Source organism: Pleuronectes platessa, chromosome 10, assembly GCF_947347685.1.
Source record: "Pleuronectes platessa chromosome 10, fPlePla1.1, whole genome shotgun sequence".
NCBI classification, from domain to species: domain Eukaryota; kingdom Metazoa; phylum Chordata; class Actinopteri; order Pleuronectiformes; family Pleuronectidae; genus Pleuronectes; species Pleuronectes platessa.
In genome coordinates this window covers 5255687-5270255 of record NC_070635.1, presented here as the reverse complement: position 1 = coordinate 5270255, position 14569 = coordinate 5255687, and the positions used below count along the sequence as shown (strand labels likewise).

At 38.9% G+C, this 14569-nt stretch overlaps 3 protein-coding genes across 4 annotated transcripts in view; all 3 read right to left on the bottom strand.

The window, feature by feature from the left end:
* Nucleotides 1-1066: 1066 nt before the first annotated feature.
* LOC128450163 (sialoadhesin) overlaps nt 1067-14569 on the bottom strand; it is a 28398-nt gene continuing 14895 nt past the window's right edge. The window contains exon 2 of the mRNA XM_053433674.1: nt 1067-1395. Coding sequence (XP_053289649.1) covers nt 1076-1395 — 320 coding nt within the window. The 3' untranslated portion in view covers nt 1067-1075. The remainder of the gene's footprint in view (nt 1396-14569) is intronic.
* Nucleotides 3804-7291, bottom strand: LOC128450153 (sialoadhesin-like). 2 transcript variants are annotated; one of them, XM_053433656.1, is made up of 5 exons: nt 7083-7291; nt 6233-6322; nt 5761-6135; nt 4963-5244; nt 3804-4296 (listed from the first exon to the last, which is right to left on the bottom strand). In XM_053433656.1, the coding sequence occupies exons 2-5, from the start codon at nt 6279-6281 to the stop codon at nt 3938-3940; spliced, it is 1065 nt and encodes a 354-aa protein (XP_053289631.1). In that variant the 5' UTR covers nt 6282-6322; nt 7083-7291; the 3' UTR covers nt 3804-3937. The 2 variants fall into 2 exon arrangements, with proteins under 2 accessions (XP_053289631.1, XP_053289630.1); XM_053433655.1 differs by having other exon boundaries at nt 6233-6306.
* LOC128450183 (uncharacterized) lies at nt 10409-14553 on the bottom strand. Its single transcript, XM_053433702.1, has 5 exons — nt 13847-14553; nt 13547-13628; nt 13392-13455; nt 13005-13144; nt 10409-12783 (listed from the first exon to the last, which is right to left on the bottom strand). Exons 1-5 carry the CDS (start codon nt 14043-14045, stop codon nt 12636-12638), a joined length of 633 nt encoding a protein of 210 aa, XP_053289677.1. The 5' UTR covers nt 14046-14553; the 3' UTR covers nt 10409-12635.

The following is a 14569-nucleotide window of genomic DNA, read 5'->3' as shown; positions in this document are numbered from 1 at the left end:
TTCAAATAAGGGAGCACAATGACATGCAAACCTGTGAAAACAATACACTATTATTCTTCCCTCTGTTCTGTGTTACATAGGTTTTCTGTAAATGTAAAAGTTATCCTTAACAAAAATCCAACAATCAGTTGTAAAGGGAGTTCCTCTGCATCATGCTCACCTTGTGGCTAATCGGGCACGCCCCCTCATGAAAGTAATTTAAAGCAAAGCAGAGGCTGACATTTAACTCACAAGTTGGAGGCAGATGACCATTTATATTTATATAATATATATATGAACTATTTATATTCATGTAAAAATCACTGGAAACATCATAGTACTTACACAGTACTTGTATGCACACTGGTTGACTCTTATCCCCTCCACCAATGAGGTTTGAGGAGCTGCAGCTGTAACAAGCTTCATCTGCTCTTTGTATTGTTAAACTCAGCTCTCGTCTGTTTGTGTTCTTCCACCAAGAGTCAGTTTGTTGATTTTTGCTGCGGGACCAGGAGTAAGTCGTCGGGGCAGGATTGGCATCGGTGTCACATGTTAACGTGAGAGAACCACCAACTTTAACTTGGTTATCAGAAGAGCCACTGACAGAAATGCTCGTCTTCCTCGGCTTATCTGGAAAAAGGACCCAAGTGAAATGACCTTTATCTCAACAACAGGTGAATCTCAAACAGAAGATTCTTTCAGGTTAATTCACAACCCAGATAGCACACGGATGTGGGCCACTTCAGGCAATGATCCATCACTTCTGGTCTTCTCGTGGCCCCGGCAAATCTGGACCAAGACACTTGCTATGTGAGTGACGGTCCACTAAGAATGTAATATTGTGAATACTATGCAGAAGATTTTAGTTCAGAATTCAAACTAAATCTATACATGAGGACAAAGTTTGTGGACAAAGCTTTTGAAACAAGAGCCCTGAGATTTGAGAATTTTCGGTTATTAATTCCTGAGGTGTTGTTGTTTCAACTGTCAGAAGTAAAAATTAATGAAAAAAAATGGATCACTGAAAAAATACATGAGAAGATTTTTCTTCTGCATGGACAATTTTTTTATGGAAGATTTTGTCTGATTTGTTTGTTTAAAACATAAAGCCGCAGCTGAAACACTCACATTTCACCACCAACTTCTTCTGCTTGCTGTCCTTTGAGCCCTCAGTGTTCTGGGCACGGCAGAAGTACAAGCCAGCGTCGGATGAAGTCACAGTAAACGTGTGGTAGAGAGAGTTGCTGGTTTGTGAATAAATACTATTTTCAGTGCTTTTTAAAGACTGAGGATTTGTGTTGATCTTCATCAAGGTGAGAGTTGACTGTGGGAAACTTTCAGCAGTGCAGCTGACGGCGATGGTCTGACCTTCTGTGACCTCAGACCTCATAGACAGTTTAGGTTCAGTGGGCGGGTCTGTAGAGAGGAAGCAGAATCTTCTTTAAAGAAGGCACATTATGATTTTATTGTTTTTCTTCCCTCAGTGTAAACAACACATTTTCCTTCACATCAAGACCAGGTGAATCTGAGACATTTTTAATTGTTATTAAATGTATCTTCATATTTTGATGTGTTGTTACTATATATGTTATATCGGAAGCACTTTGTAACGTTGTTTTGAGAAGTGCTATTTAAATAAATCAAGTTATGACAACAGGACACTTTAATCATGTTGAAAAAGTAGAAGAAAGTAGAAATATCGCAGTACAAAATACTCCATTACAAGTATAGGCCCTGATTTCATAATTTGAATAAGCAGCACAGTAGTTTATCAGGAGTATTCATTAAGTGGCAGAGTGGCACCACGTAACATTACTGGATCATAATTATTGATAATTTATAGATTCAATTACTTTATATAGGGTCTGGTAGTTTATTCATATTGTCCAAGCTCTACAGAACTTAATCAAATAGACACATTTAGTTTAGGTCATTCATTTCTCAGGTGCTATTGTTTCAACTGTCAGAAGTAATAGTTGATAGAAAAATACATGAGAAAATCTACTTTTGCATAGATAGATTTGTTAAAGGAAGATTTGGTTTGATCTGTTTGGTTGAAAAAAAAAGGCGCAGCTGAAACACTCACATTTCACCACCAACTTCTTCTCGCTGTCCTTTGAGCCCTCAGTGTTCTGGGCATGGCAGAAGTACCAGCCAGAGTCGGATGAAGTCACAGCAAACGTGTGGGAGAGAGAGTTGATGGGTCGTGAATAAAGATTATTTTCAGTGATTATTTCAGCCTGATTATTTGTGTTGATCCTCATCAAGGTGAGAGTTGACTTCGGGAAACTTTCAACAGTGCAGCTGGCGGTGATGGTCTGACCTTCTGTGACATCAGACCTCATAGACAGTTTAGGTTCAGTGGGCGGGTCTGTAGAGAGGAAGCAGAATCTTCTTTAAAGAAGGCACATTATGATTTTATTGTTTTTCTTCCCTCTGGTCTGTGTCACATTGCTTTTTTCGAAAATGTAAAGGTTCTACAGAGATAAAAAATCCAACAATCAGTGGTAAAGGGAGCTCCTCTCCTGAAGCTCATAAACTCCTGGTCAGCAGATTTTCCCGTGCTTCAAAAACACACCATAACTGCATCATGTTCACCTAGTGGCTAACCGGTCACGCCCCCTCATTACAGTAATTTAAACGAGAGCAGAGGCTGACATTTCACACACAAGCTGGAAGCAGATGACCAAAGTATTTGAATTCACGTGAAAGTCACTGGAAACATCATAGTACTTACACAGTACTTGTATGCACACTGGTTGACTCTCATCCCCTCCACCAATGAGGTTTGAGGAGCTGCATCTGTAACAAGCTTCATCTGCTCTTTGTATTGTTAAACTCAGCTCTCGTCTGTTTTTGTTCTTCAACCAAGAGTCAGTTTGTTGATTTCTGCTGCGGGACCAGGAGTAAGTCGTCGGGGCAGGATTGGCATCGGTGTCACAGGTTAACGTGAGAGAACCACCAACTTTCACTTGGTTATCAGAAGAGCCACTGACAGAAATGCTCGTCTTCCTCGGCTTATCTGGAAAAAGGACCCAAGTGAAATGACCTTTATCTCAACAACAGGTGAATCTGAAACAGAAGATTCTTTCAGGTTAATTCACAACCCAGATAGCACACGGATGTGGGCCACTTCAGGAAATGATCCATCACTTCTGGTCTTCTCCTGGCCCAGGACAAATCTGGACCAAGACACTTGCTATGTGAGTGACGGTCCACTAAGAATGTAATATTGTGAATTCTACGCAGAAGATTTTGTTCAAAATTAAAATTAAATCAAAACATGATGACAAAGTTGGGGGACAAAGCTTTTGAATCAAGATCCCTGAGGCTCTGAAACATCCTGAACGAGGACATACAGCAGACTGAGTCAGGAGCTGAACACATACTTTCATCTTTCCTCATTCACTGATTTTACTTAGGTCTGGTTTCTATTCTTTTATTTATTCTTGAATGACAGACGTGTAATTATTGTTTTAATTCAAATTCATGTTTCGATGTGCTTTTACATTTAGTTTTTTGGAAGCACTTTGTTACGTTGTTCTGAGAAGTGCTATTTAAATAAATCAAGTTACGACAACAGGTCACTTTAGTCATGTTGAAATAGACGTTTTCAGTTCAAAGAAATGTTGCTTTAATGACTGTAACTCCAGTAAAAGTTAGGGTCACCCGTGCTTTTTATGGTCGGCCTTTACAGACACAAAACAACCCCAAAAAATTTCTCTTCAGAATATATTTCAACTCTCTGAAAAAATATAACAAAAATATACCCCAAATGCTGAGGTTCAAATAATATTGGACAAGTGCATCTGAACTTCTAGGGACAACAAAGAACCAACACAACACAATAGACAAGTGCCTCTTGTGTCTGCCTAAGAACACTTATAGACCACAGTATAACCACTCCGGATTTCTGTATATATCACTAACAGAAAGAAAAATCACTTACAACTCAAAGTCACAAAAATACTAGGAAAGTTTTGGTTTGATCTGTTCGGTTGAAAAAAAAGCCGGAGCTGAAACACTCACATTTCACCACCAACTCCTGCTGCTTGCTGTCCTTTAAGCCCTCAGTGTTCTGGGCACGGCAGAAGTACCAGCCAGCGTCGGATGAAGTCACAGTAAACGTGTGGGAGAGAGAGTTGATGGGTCGTGAATAAATATTATTTTCAGTGATTAGTAAAGACTGATGATTTGTGTTGATCTTCATCAAGGTGAGAGTTGACTGTGGGAAACTTTCAGCAGTGCAGTTGACGGTGATGGTCTGACCTTCTTTGACATCAGACCTCATAGACAGTTTAGGTTCAGTGGGTGGGTCTGTAGAGAGGAAGCAGAATCTTCTTTAAAGAAGGCCCATTATGATTTTATAGTTTTTCTTCAAATAAATGAGGTTTGAGACGTTGCATGATTAATTTTCAATGATCCATCACTTCTGGTCTTCTCGTGGCCCAGGACAAATCTGGACCAAGAAACCTGCTATGTGAGTGACGCTCCACTAAGAATGTAACATTGTGAATACTATGCAGAAGATATTAGTTCATTTATTAAATCAATACAAAAATGTGAAAGAGGTAAAATAACTGAAAATCACAGACACGCCACAAGTTGATATGGATTCATACAGAGCAGCCTGGTGACACTGGTGGACATTTGAGGGTTGTGGGAGGATGGAGCCAATCCCCAGCTGACTCTGGCTCTGAGAGGTCACCAGCGTATCACAGGGACGACATCCAGAGACAAACATCCATTCACACAATTTAGAGTTTCCAATGAACTTCATCCTAATCTGCATGTCTTTGGACTGTGGTGCGAAGCTGGAGTACTGGGAGAGAACTCATGTAGACTGGGAGAACATACAAACTTAACAGAAAGATCACAGCAAAGTTGGGATTCAAACCAGCAGCCTTCTTAGAATAATAATCATAACAGCAGGGTGTATTACCTAAAAAACAGAACATCAATAAAATGAATTCATCAACTTACATTTAACAGTGACTTTAATATTCCTGATCAAATATTTGTCCGTGTTGTCCTGTGTTTGGCATGAAAACTCTCTCCCATCATCCTCCCTGCTGGCTGTAAAGCTGAAGGTGGTGGTTCTCTCCTTATCCTGATGAGAGCCTGTGACCTGTGTCCGGTCGATCTGAGTCACATCTTGAATCTGAGGGTGTGAAGGACATGAACTTGAAGTGGAGCATGTGAGTGTGACCACGTCGGACTCCACCACAGCAGCTGGTCCCTCAAAAGTGAGCGGGCATCGGTTTACTGAGAATATGAAAGCAAGAGAAATGTGATGATGTGTCTACACAACAGCTAAATACAAATTGCGGAGGTGTCACTAAGAAAACATTATTTTAATAGAAGGGTTGATTTTTAAAGGTGAAGCCGACTTGACTGGGAAACTATGTGGAGTCAAGCTAAAGCCAAACTGCTCTAGAGTCATAACTGATCTAGAAGAGTTCAAACCATCGACGAAAAGTGAGGTCAAAGTGTGTAGATCGCCACCTGGTGCCTGACTGCAGTATATATCTCACCTCCTGAATCTCAGTGAATGGGACATGGAGCAAACTAAAGAGTCAAAATACACATCAACTAAAATGATCTCAAAGATGGATTGTATAGTTTTTATCACTGTTGTATGTTCAAATGTTCATTTTCATGTACATTTGATTAATTAGTACATTTCCTTGCTCGAGGCATGAAGGACACATTTGTCCACTAAATGTAATGTTATGTATATTATGAAATGTATTATAAATTCAGATTTTTATTAAAACATACCTTCAACACTGAGGGTAACTTCTTCAGATGACCATTGCTCCCTCCCTTCGAATCTCAAAGAATACTTTCCGCTGTCACTTCTTCTCAGGTCACAGATCAAAATATTGCACAGTGGCTTCGGCCCGGCAGAGTTAGCATTCTGCCAACTTGAAGATGGAGAACCAATGTAATTCACTCTGTTTGCAAAGTCAGGACTGACCGGACGTGTCACGGTGTTTGTGCTGTAAATGACAGTGGATGTATAGTCTTTCATCCAAAACCAGTATGCATCATGATCATCGACATCTCTTGTGACTTGGCATTTAATTTCAACACAGGATCCCTCAGTAGCCAGCAGCCCACCAGGTTCTAGTTTAAAGGGACTTGTAGAAACATCTGTCGGTGAAAACACAAGTGGAGATAATCGATTAATCTTTAATGCAAATGTTGGAAAAAAAATATTATTTTAAAAGTGGAGAAATAAAATCCTTACGTTTTATTAGGGCCAGAAAAACCAACCACTTGACTGTCTGAGCCTCCATCTCATGTGGGACTACAACTGGATTTCTGAAAATAATAAAAACTGAAAAGTGGATAAAAACTTCATAAGATCACAGAACTTATTCTTTTACTGTAAAACGTGTGATCAAAGTAATTTTTCAGCTTGTGTCAGAATTTCCATCTTCCTCTTTTCATTTCTTGTACTGACAGAGTGTCTTTGTTTTGTTCCTCATGTCAAAATGGTTGTGAAGTTGTGGTTTGAAAACACAAAAGTCACCTCACCTCTACAGAGAATTTGTTTTTTATCAAACGAATTTGAATTTAATAAATTTAGAAAAGGAATATTTATGCCACATGTTTTTGTTAATCTCAGAGTTCAGTTTCTTTTTTCCTTGAATAACAAAAATATTGTTTGTTTTGTGTTTTATATTTTACTTTATTTGACATTAACTACTTGATCAAATCACTTTCATTCAAAGAAACCTCAGAACACATTTAAAATATGTTGACTTGAAACATAACAGTGTCTTAATTACATTTTAATTTGTGAACCTTCAAATCTGAAATAAACAGTTTAAAAAGTCATATCTGGTTCTTTGGGTTCATCTCAGTCTTCAGGGAACTACAACATCTGAAACTGATGTTTGAATTTTCATTTGGATACAAGTTTTTCAACTGAATAGAAGAAAAGGGGTTTTAAATTATTATGAATTTTATTAAGAAAGAAATCATATTGTTTGTAATCAGTATATATAGTGTAAATAAAACTTCTGAAACACTATATTTTACTTTAGTAGATTAACATCATGAGGAGATAAATAACCATAGAAGCTTGTTCTTACCTCAGAGGACCCACTTGTATCAGTCTGTCACACACAGCCTCACTCCGAGAATGAGACTTTACAGAAAAAGGAAGTTTCTACACCTTGAAAGGGGATGTAAAAAAATGATCATCATCCCCTGTCAGGCAAGCTAGAAAACAGCTTCTTGTAGGTGTTATGATTACGGTGGTAGAGTTTTAAGCTTCTCACAGTATCTGCACGCAGATGCACTTCCCCCCCACTTCCTATTTTTGTCATTTTTTGTGGTGAAGTCTTGTTCCTAGACACAGAGCAGTTTTCATTACTTCATATTTATTTGGAGAATTCTTGCTCACATAGTATTTACTCCATTTGTCTCTATTTAAAACTTCATCTAACAATGTGAAAACGTATCAAAAGGGTTTGTGGAGAGTTGAATAAACATAAAAGTGCAGGTGAACAACAAGTAAACAGGAAACATCGCACACAGAGAAAAGCATCCCCCCCCCGAGAGCTGCAGCTAAGATATTCACGGCCTCGGCCGCCATTTCATCAATGGCGCCGTTCAGAGCTTGCAGCATGGTGGTGAAGGAGCGGCTGGCATAACGGTCTTTGCAGTAGTAATGATAAATCATCAACTTAGAGGAAACCTGAACTAAAATGTTAAATAATAATAATAATATTGTTGGGACCTAGTATTTGTGAACTACAGCTCAGCCTACATGTTTAGTAAAAATCTGACCACATGTTCATTTGTTCTGGAGACGAAGGAGAGCCTCCAGAACTTAGTCTCCCAGGGTGCTTCAACTTCACACCTAGAGATTCAAGACTCAAGGGATTCAAGAGTTTTATCATCAAATGCACAGAGATAACAATTAAGCAGCCGCTAGCAATGAAATGCTTGAGTCACAGGCTCTCTTCTAACAATGCTCAAGATTTGAAAAAACTAAAACAAAATTTGAATAAAATAGAATATCAAAAATGTAAAATATGAAATAAAATATATATATATATATAAATATATATATACAGCTGAAGGTGTGAAAACTGACCTTGGACACAACTTTCAACCTCTATAGGTCACTCTGGGCCCCATGACCCATGAGGTCACCAGGCAGACTGGTGACACTGGTGGACATTTGAGGGTTGCGTGAGGAAGGAGCCAATCCCCAGCTGACTCTGGCTTTGAGAGGTCGCCAGCGTATCACAAGCCCAGTTCCACCTCTCCTAATTCTCTTTCTGCTCAACTCTCTGAGAGGAGAAGTGTAGCTCTCCAGCTCACCTCTCGTTCTGATAAACTTCGATGGAGGAGAGGCGTAGCTCTCCAGCTCACCAAGCTAGGGAAACTTCCTCCCTAGCCAAGCTCTACCAACCCTCCAGCAGGCCTGCCTGCAGCAGACTGCTAAAACCTTCTTAGGCAGCGACGCACAAGCTACATCGCACAGCAGAACACACACGTGATCTCAGCCACATGGTGTAAACAACAGTGATTCTTTTTCTTCATAATGGCCAGCCGCCATTTTGAAAGCACACTCACTCACGCACACACATAAACACACACACACACACACACACATGCACACAAATTCCCATGTACACATCTGTATTTAGTAAGTAAACATTTAGTAGTTTGTGTTTTTTTACTTTTATTATCTTCATGGTAAATATTTTTCTTCAAAAAATGGTTGTCTTCGTTAATGTTGTATAAGTGTCACTTTTGCCAACCTCTACACAAGAATTCTATCTCCTTCAACTTTGCTAACTACTTATGTGTTCATTTCAGTTATAGTTATTTATATAATTATTAATCAGAGTTCCAAACTTGTAATTTTTAATGAGACTTAATCAATAAATTGTCTTTCTTTTCCTTTCAAATAAAGTGTATTGTTTTCTTCAGATACACTTTCCTTTGGGAAGGAACAAGAGGCTGAAGTCAAGCCCAAGAGAGAAAGACAGAAAGGCGTTGATGATGAGAGAGAAGGACCAGTGTTCCCACTGTTAAGATTAGATTAAGATTAAGATACATTTATTTGTCCCAAACACATGCAGAGACACACTTCTGCTTTTGACCGATCTGGTGCAGGACACACAGAGCAGTGAGCATCCATGTACGGCGCACAGGGAGCAGATGTTGGGGGAGTAAGGTGCCTTGCTCAGGGGCACTAGACAGGGTAGGGAGAATCCTCTTGGATTTTTGGACAGATAAATCCAGGTTCGTCTTTTTGTTGTTTCTCCGTGGAGTCGAACCAGAGACGAACCAGAGACTTTTTCTGCCCATAGTCCAAGTTTCTGCCACTAGTCCACCAGGGACATAATCAGTATTATATAACTGTGGTGTTGAATACAAAGACTGTTCTGATCCTGTTCATACAATGTAATAAAAATATGTTCTTTGCCAATTAGAATGGAATTTAAAGGCTCAAGATAAATACACACCTAGCAGAGTTATCAAAATAATATGGTATTTACTGTATAACACATTTTGCTTATGTGGATGCACTGTTTGAGACACGTTTCTATAGTTTAAATACAAAATGATGAAAACTCAAACACAATGTTAAGTCATTTATGCTATTGTCCACTGACATCATTTTGAAGCTACTGTTAACCAATAGCTGATCTCCAAACATCTTAAATATGTATATTTAGATCGGGGGGTACTGCCCTCCGGCTACGGCCCTGGCTCCATGGCAACTAAAATACTTACTCATTGATGCATCTTTATGAAAATGTAATAACGTATCTAATAATATCTTAATGTCTCAGAATTTGTACTTTTTTACTTTGGATGCTCAAGAGTTTAAGTTCAGGTTTTCAGAGGTGGGGGGGCGGGGAGAGCACCCTCACCTGCACCACAGAGGATCAATCAGTGCAGGTGAGAGCAGATAGCTGATGATCCTCACACTTTAAAAGGCAGCTTCTTCACTGCCTCATGGCGCTCAGACTCAGAGAAGGAGGAACCTGAGAGACGCTGGACAAAAGCTGGAAAGCTTGTAACGTTGTTTTGGATTTAAGTATTTGTTTGTACACATGTGTGGTGAGAATAAAGATGTGGAAAAGCAACATGTTCGTTTCTGGCTGTGTGTTGGAGAGCCCCGTGGCAAGCACCACTGCCACAAGGTTATAATCATATACTTGATTTTACTTTAGTTATTACTTAATTCAAGTAAATGAAAGGTTTACATGGTCCGTTAATAGAAATGCATCACAAGATAATGTCCATTTCATGACACAATGCATTTTGTGTGTACATGCATTCTTCAGAAACTCTTTCACACTGTGACATGTTCACAAATCCCACAATAATGTCAATAAACCTTAAAGTTCATCATTTGTTCCAACATATTTCATTTTATTTTGAGCTACAGGATATTAACATTTCATGTGTGTGGGTTTGGATTAAGTTCACAACACTGGAGGGCACAAAAAAAAACATTCAGCAGTGATTCTCAGCATTTCTTATCTAACTGCATGTCATTTATATATATAGATTATATAAAAAGTTATTAATACAATCATTTTATACTCACATTATTTACATTTAAAGTAGCAAAATAAGGATTTTAACCATTTATCCCTCACATATTGCTATGTTCACTGTTTTACCTTTAATTAATCAATCAATCAATCAATCAAATTTTATTTGTATAGCCCATATTCACAAATTAAAATTCGTCTCATAGGGCTTTAACAGGGTGTGACATCCTCTGTCCTTAACCCTCGGCAAGAGTAAAGAAAAACTACTAAAAAAACCTTTTACAGGGTAAAAATACATGGAAACCTCAGAGAGAGCCACATGTGAGGGATCCCTCTCCCAGGACGGACAGAAGTACAATAGAATTAACACTTTTAAATATTTATATATTATATTTTAGCTCATTAATGTAACTTCTGTGCCTTCTTGCTAACTAGTTTTAAAATACTCCTAATGGCAACACGCAGGTTTTTATTGTAGCTGCATAAGGTTTGTTTACCAGCTTACATTACTGTAGATTTACGGCTACGACCTATTTTGCTCAACTCATGAACTCTTCAGACTCTCTGTGATGACTTATTGTGAATATAAACTTCCTCAGGCCCGAGGTAGCTGTAAAAAGCAGGACGAGAACATCTCGGGTCAAATCCTGACGTTAGAGTAAAGACTCTCATCTTGGTGTGAGCTGCTGGAGTCTCTGTTGGTCGTCTGACGTCGGGGCGTCGCTGTGAATCTCACCTGTGGAAAGTTCAGCTCCACTTCACCTTCACTGGTGTGGTCGTCCAATAGATTTGGAGATGTTGGTGCACGTGCAGTTGCATTACCAATTTCATCATAGTCCTGCAGGCTCTCTGGTTCATTCTAGGATGAGAGCCGAGATGGTTTATAGATTATTGAGAAATTCTGGATTTAATGCACAGTAAAATTCGAACAAGACTCACATCTGATTCTTTAGGACTTACAGACGTTTTCCTTGATTTAATTGTTTTGTTCGTTGCACAGAATAAATGGGTGAAGGGGAGGTTTCATCTCCTGACGATTTGTGTTTCCTCTAACCCCATGATTATCCAGCAGCAACTGAATCTCTTCATTCATGCTCTAAAATGGATGCTGTACAGGTTGTCTTTTCATCACTGGCCCCAGTATACTGAGATATAAGTGCACTGATAGACAGCTACTGACAGGGCAAACAGTGAGGGCAGGATATGGAAGAACAAGGAGGGAAAAGCAACAGCTTGAACAGTAAAAGACACATCTGCATGTAGAGCCAGATTAATACTGATGATAGAAGATGGAAGGCAGCAGCTCTACATGGTCAATTTGAGGGGTTGTAGATATCCTGATAGATTATTTATTCCAAATTTTTGTATCTAATGTGCACATGTTGTTGTCTTGTTTCAGATCCTTGCATTGTGTGTTCTCAAAACAAAAGAAATAACAGATTTTGGGACTTCAGAGGTTTTATAATATCACCATTAAAACATATTTGATAACATATTATTGAAACTATGACATAATTTAGAGTATTTAGAAGAATTATTAGTTTTATAGCCGTAACAGGTCAGAAGTGGTGAAGCAGAGGCTTAAATATCCTGAATCTTATACCTGTACTCTCCTTAATCCAGTGGTTCTGTCATGACCCACCCGTTCTCCCTCCCTAAAAAAATGTGCCAAGTTTAACATGTGTATTTACATAAAATACACATGAATATTAAATCCACATTACTTTCAGGAATTTCTGATGTGCAAAATTTTTTTTTTTTCAAACAACTTTTTGTGACATTTGTCCCTTTAAAAATATAAAAGTGCCATAACTTTGCTTAAATTCTACTTAATTGATGTACTTTAGGTGACATTTATCTCTACATCCCTCCATCAGTCTGTACTTTTTCAATAATAGAGAAAAAATGTATTCAATTATAATAACTTTATTACAAAGATGATAAAGCTCAACCAAAAAGAACACATGCATGTGACTGAGTTGTAATGTTTCTAAGTGTCTTCTTAATTTGTTGGTTCTCATAGAGTTTTCAGACATAAACTACACACTGGTCTGTCCTCATGTTCTACCACATTGACTGTGAACCCAAGAGCAGGACAGGCTTCATCGTACTCTCTTTTCAACTTGGTTTTTGAACACTGTCTCTTGGTTGTTCCTGACCGGCTGCTTCATGTGAACGAGCTCTGATCTCACAGTGGTGTCTTAACCCGGGACTCACCTGGGGCAGATTCATAAGGTTGTAAACAAGGTTGATGTCGGTTGGAGGCCTGTGGAATATAAAAGGTATTTAAGAATAAACATATGTATACAGAGTGAAAGACTTTTATAAATAACAGGGCAGACTTTCATTGTGCTATTTATGTCAAAGGATCTCGAAAATAAATGGATGCTTTGACTCCAGCATGAGCAGCAGTCCATGTCTGACTCTGTTCCACACAGTGTTCCTTGTCCTGGCTGGGGACAGTGTGTTGAGTGGGTGTGGTCTTACGTGCTGTCTGGAAGAGGCTGGTGTCGTTGGGCATCTGGACGCCTCAACTGCTCTGACAAGAGGTCGTCTCTGCTCCTGAAAGGCTCCACAGAGACATTCTCATTTGTCAGACTCCTCCTCCTGATACCATTACACCAACCCTTAAATTATGTACACACACACACACACACACACACACACACACACACACACACACACACACACACACACACACACACACACACACACACACACACACACACACACACACACACACACACACACACACACACACACACACACACACACACACACACACACACACACACACACACACACAGGATATGTCACTTCTGTCCGGAGGTTTTCAATAGAGAAGTAGAATGGCTAAAACAAAAGTGTCATTACCAAAAATCCAGAAGGGGATTTGGTGTTTGTTGTTCCTTTTTGAATAGATTTCTTCTTCCTGAGTCTGAAAACATAGAGGGACATGATGTGGTTACACATGTCGAACCATCTCTGAAATGTGTTTATTTAATCAAATTCACTTCTTATTCATTCACCTTAAAACTACGACGATTAAAATGATGATTATCAGGACAAGTAGAGCAGGAACGATGAACTTCAGGATGTGCAGAGAGTTTCCTGTGGTTAAAAGAGGGAGGATCATAAAGACCTTTGACCTTTGACCTTTGGCTGCCGAAATCAAATCAGTTACTCCGTGATTCTAATCCAGGATTGTGTTTGTGCGAAGGACGTAGGACGTAGGACGTACGGACGGACAACTAGAAAACATGATCTGATATAAACCTCCCACATGTCTCCTGAGCAATAAAACACATAAGGTCTTGAAATTCACTCACGTTCAAACAGATGGACGGGATAAGACAAACTTTGATCTGCTTCATTTTGTGCGACGCAGTAGTAGACTCCTGACTGGTTTGAGTACACTGTGTGGTTTTGATGCTCTGACACAAGTTCGTCCTTTTCCTCTCCCTGACTCTTCCTGTACCATGAGTAGAGTTGGACTGGGGGAAAGCTGTGACTGAAGCAGCTCAGCATCACGGAGCTCCTCCCGTCAAGCTCCTGCTTCTCTGCCGACTCCGTGATGTGTGTGTGTTTTGGAGAAACTAGCCGGGAAATTCAGGAGAAAAGACAACGTCATTTTCTGAACATCATCAAAGATCAAAAATGAATAACATAACAAATGAAGTGACAGTATTGCTGCTCTTTAAAACCAGACTGAGAAGAATGGGAAACTTTAAATGGGAGATTACTTTTTTAACTTATTTTTTAGCAGGTTTGCTAAACGTTATTTTAAATGATTTGTTCAAAAAGTCTATCTGAAATAGATGTTGAAGTATAAACAACTTGAAATGTCATTAAATAATAAACAAAGCTTTTGTACGAAGACAAAGTTGGGGAACAGAGTTTTAGAAATAAGAACCCTGAGGCTCTGAAACACCCTGACTAGCTTAAAACTAAAATAAATACTTTTATCTTACTTCGCTCTATAATTTGACATATTTCTAGTTTTATTCTTTTTTTGTAATTTGGGAATCACATTTTTACGTTGTTTTGAGAAG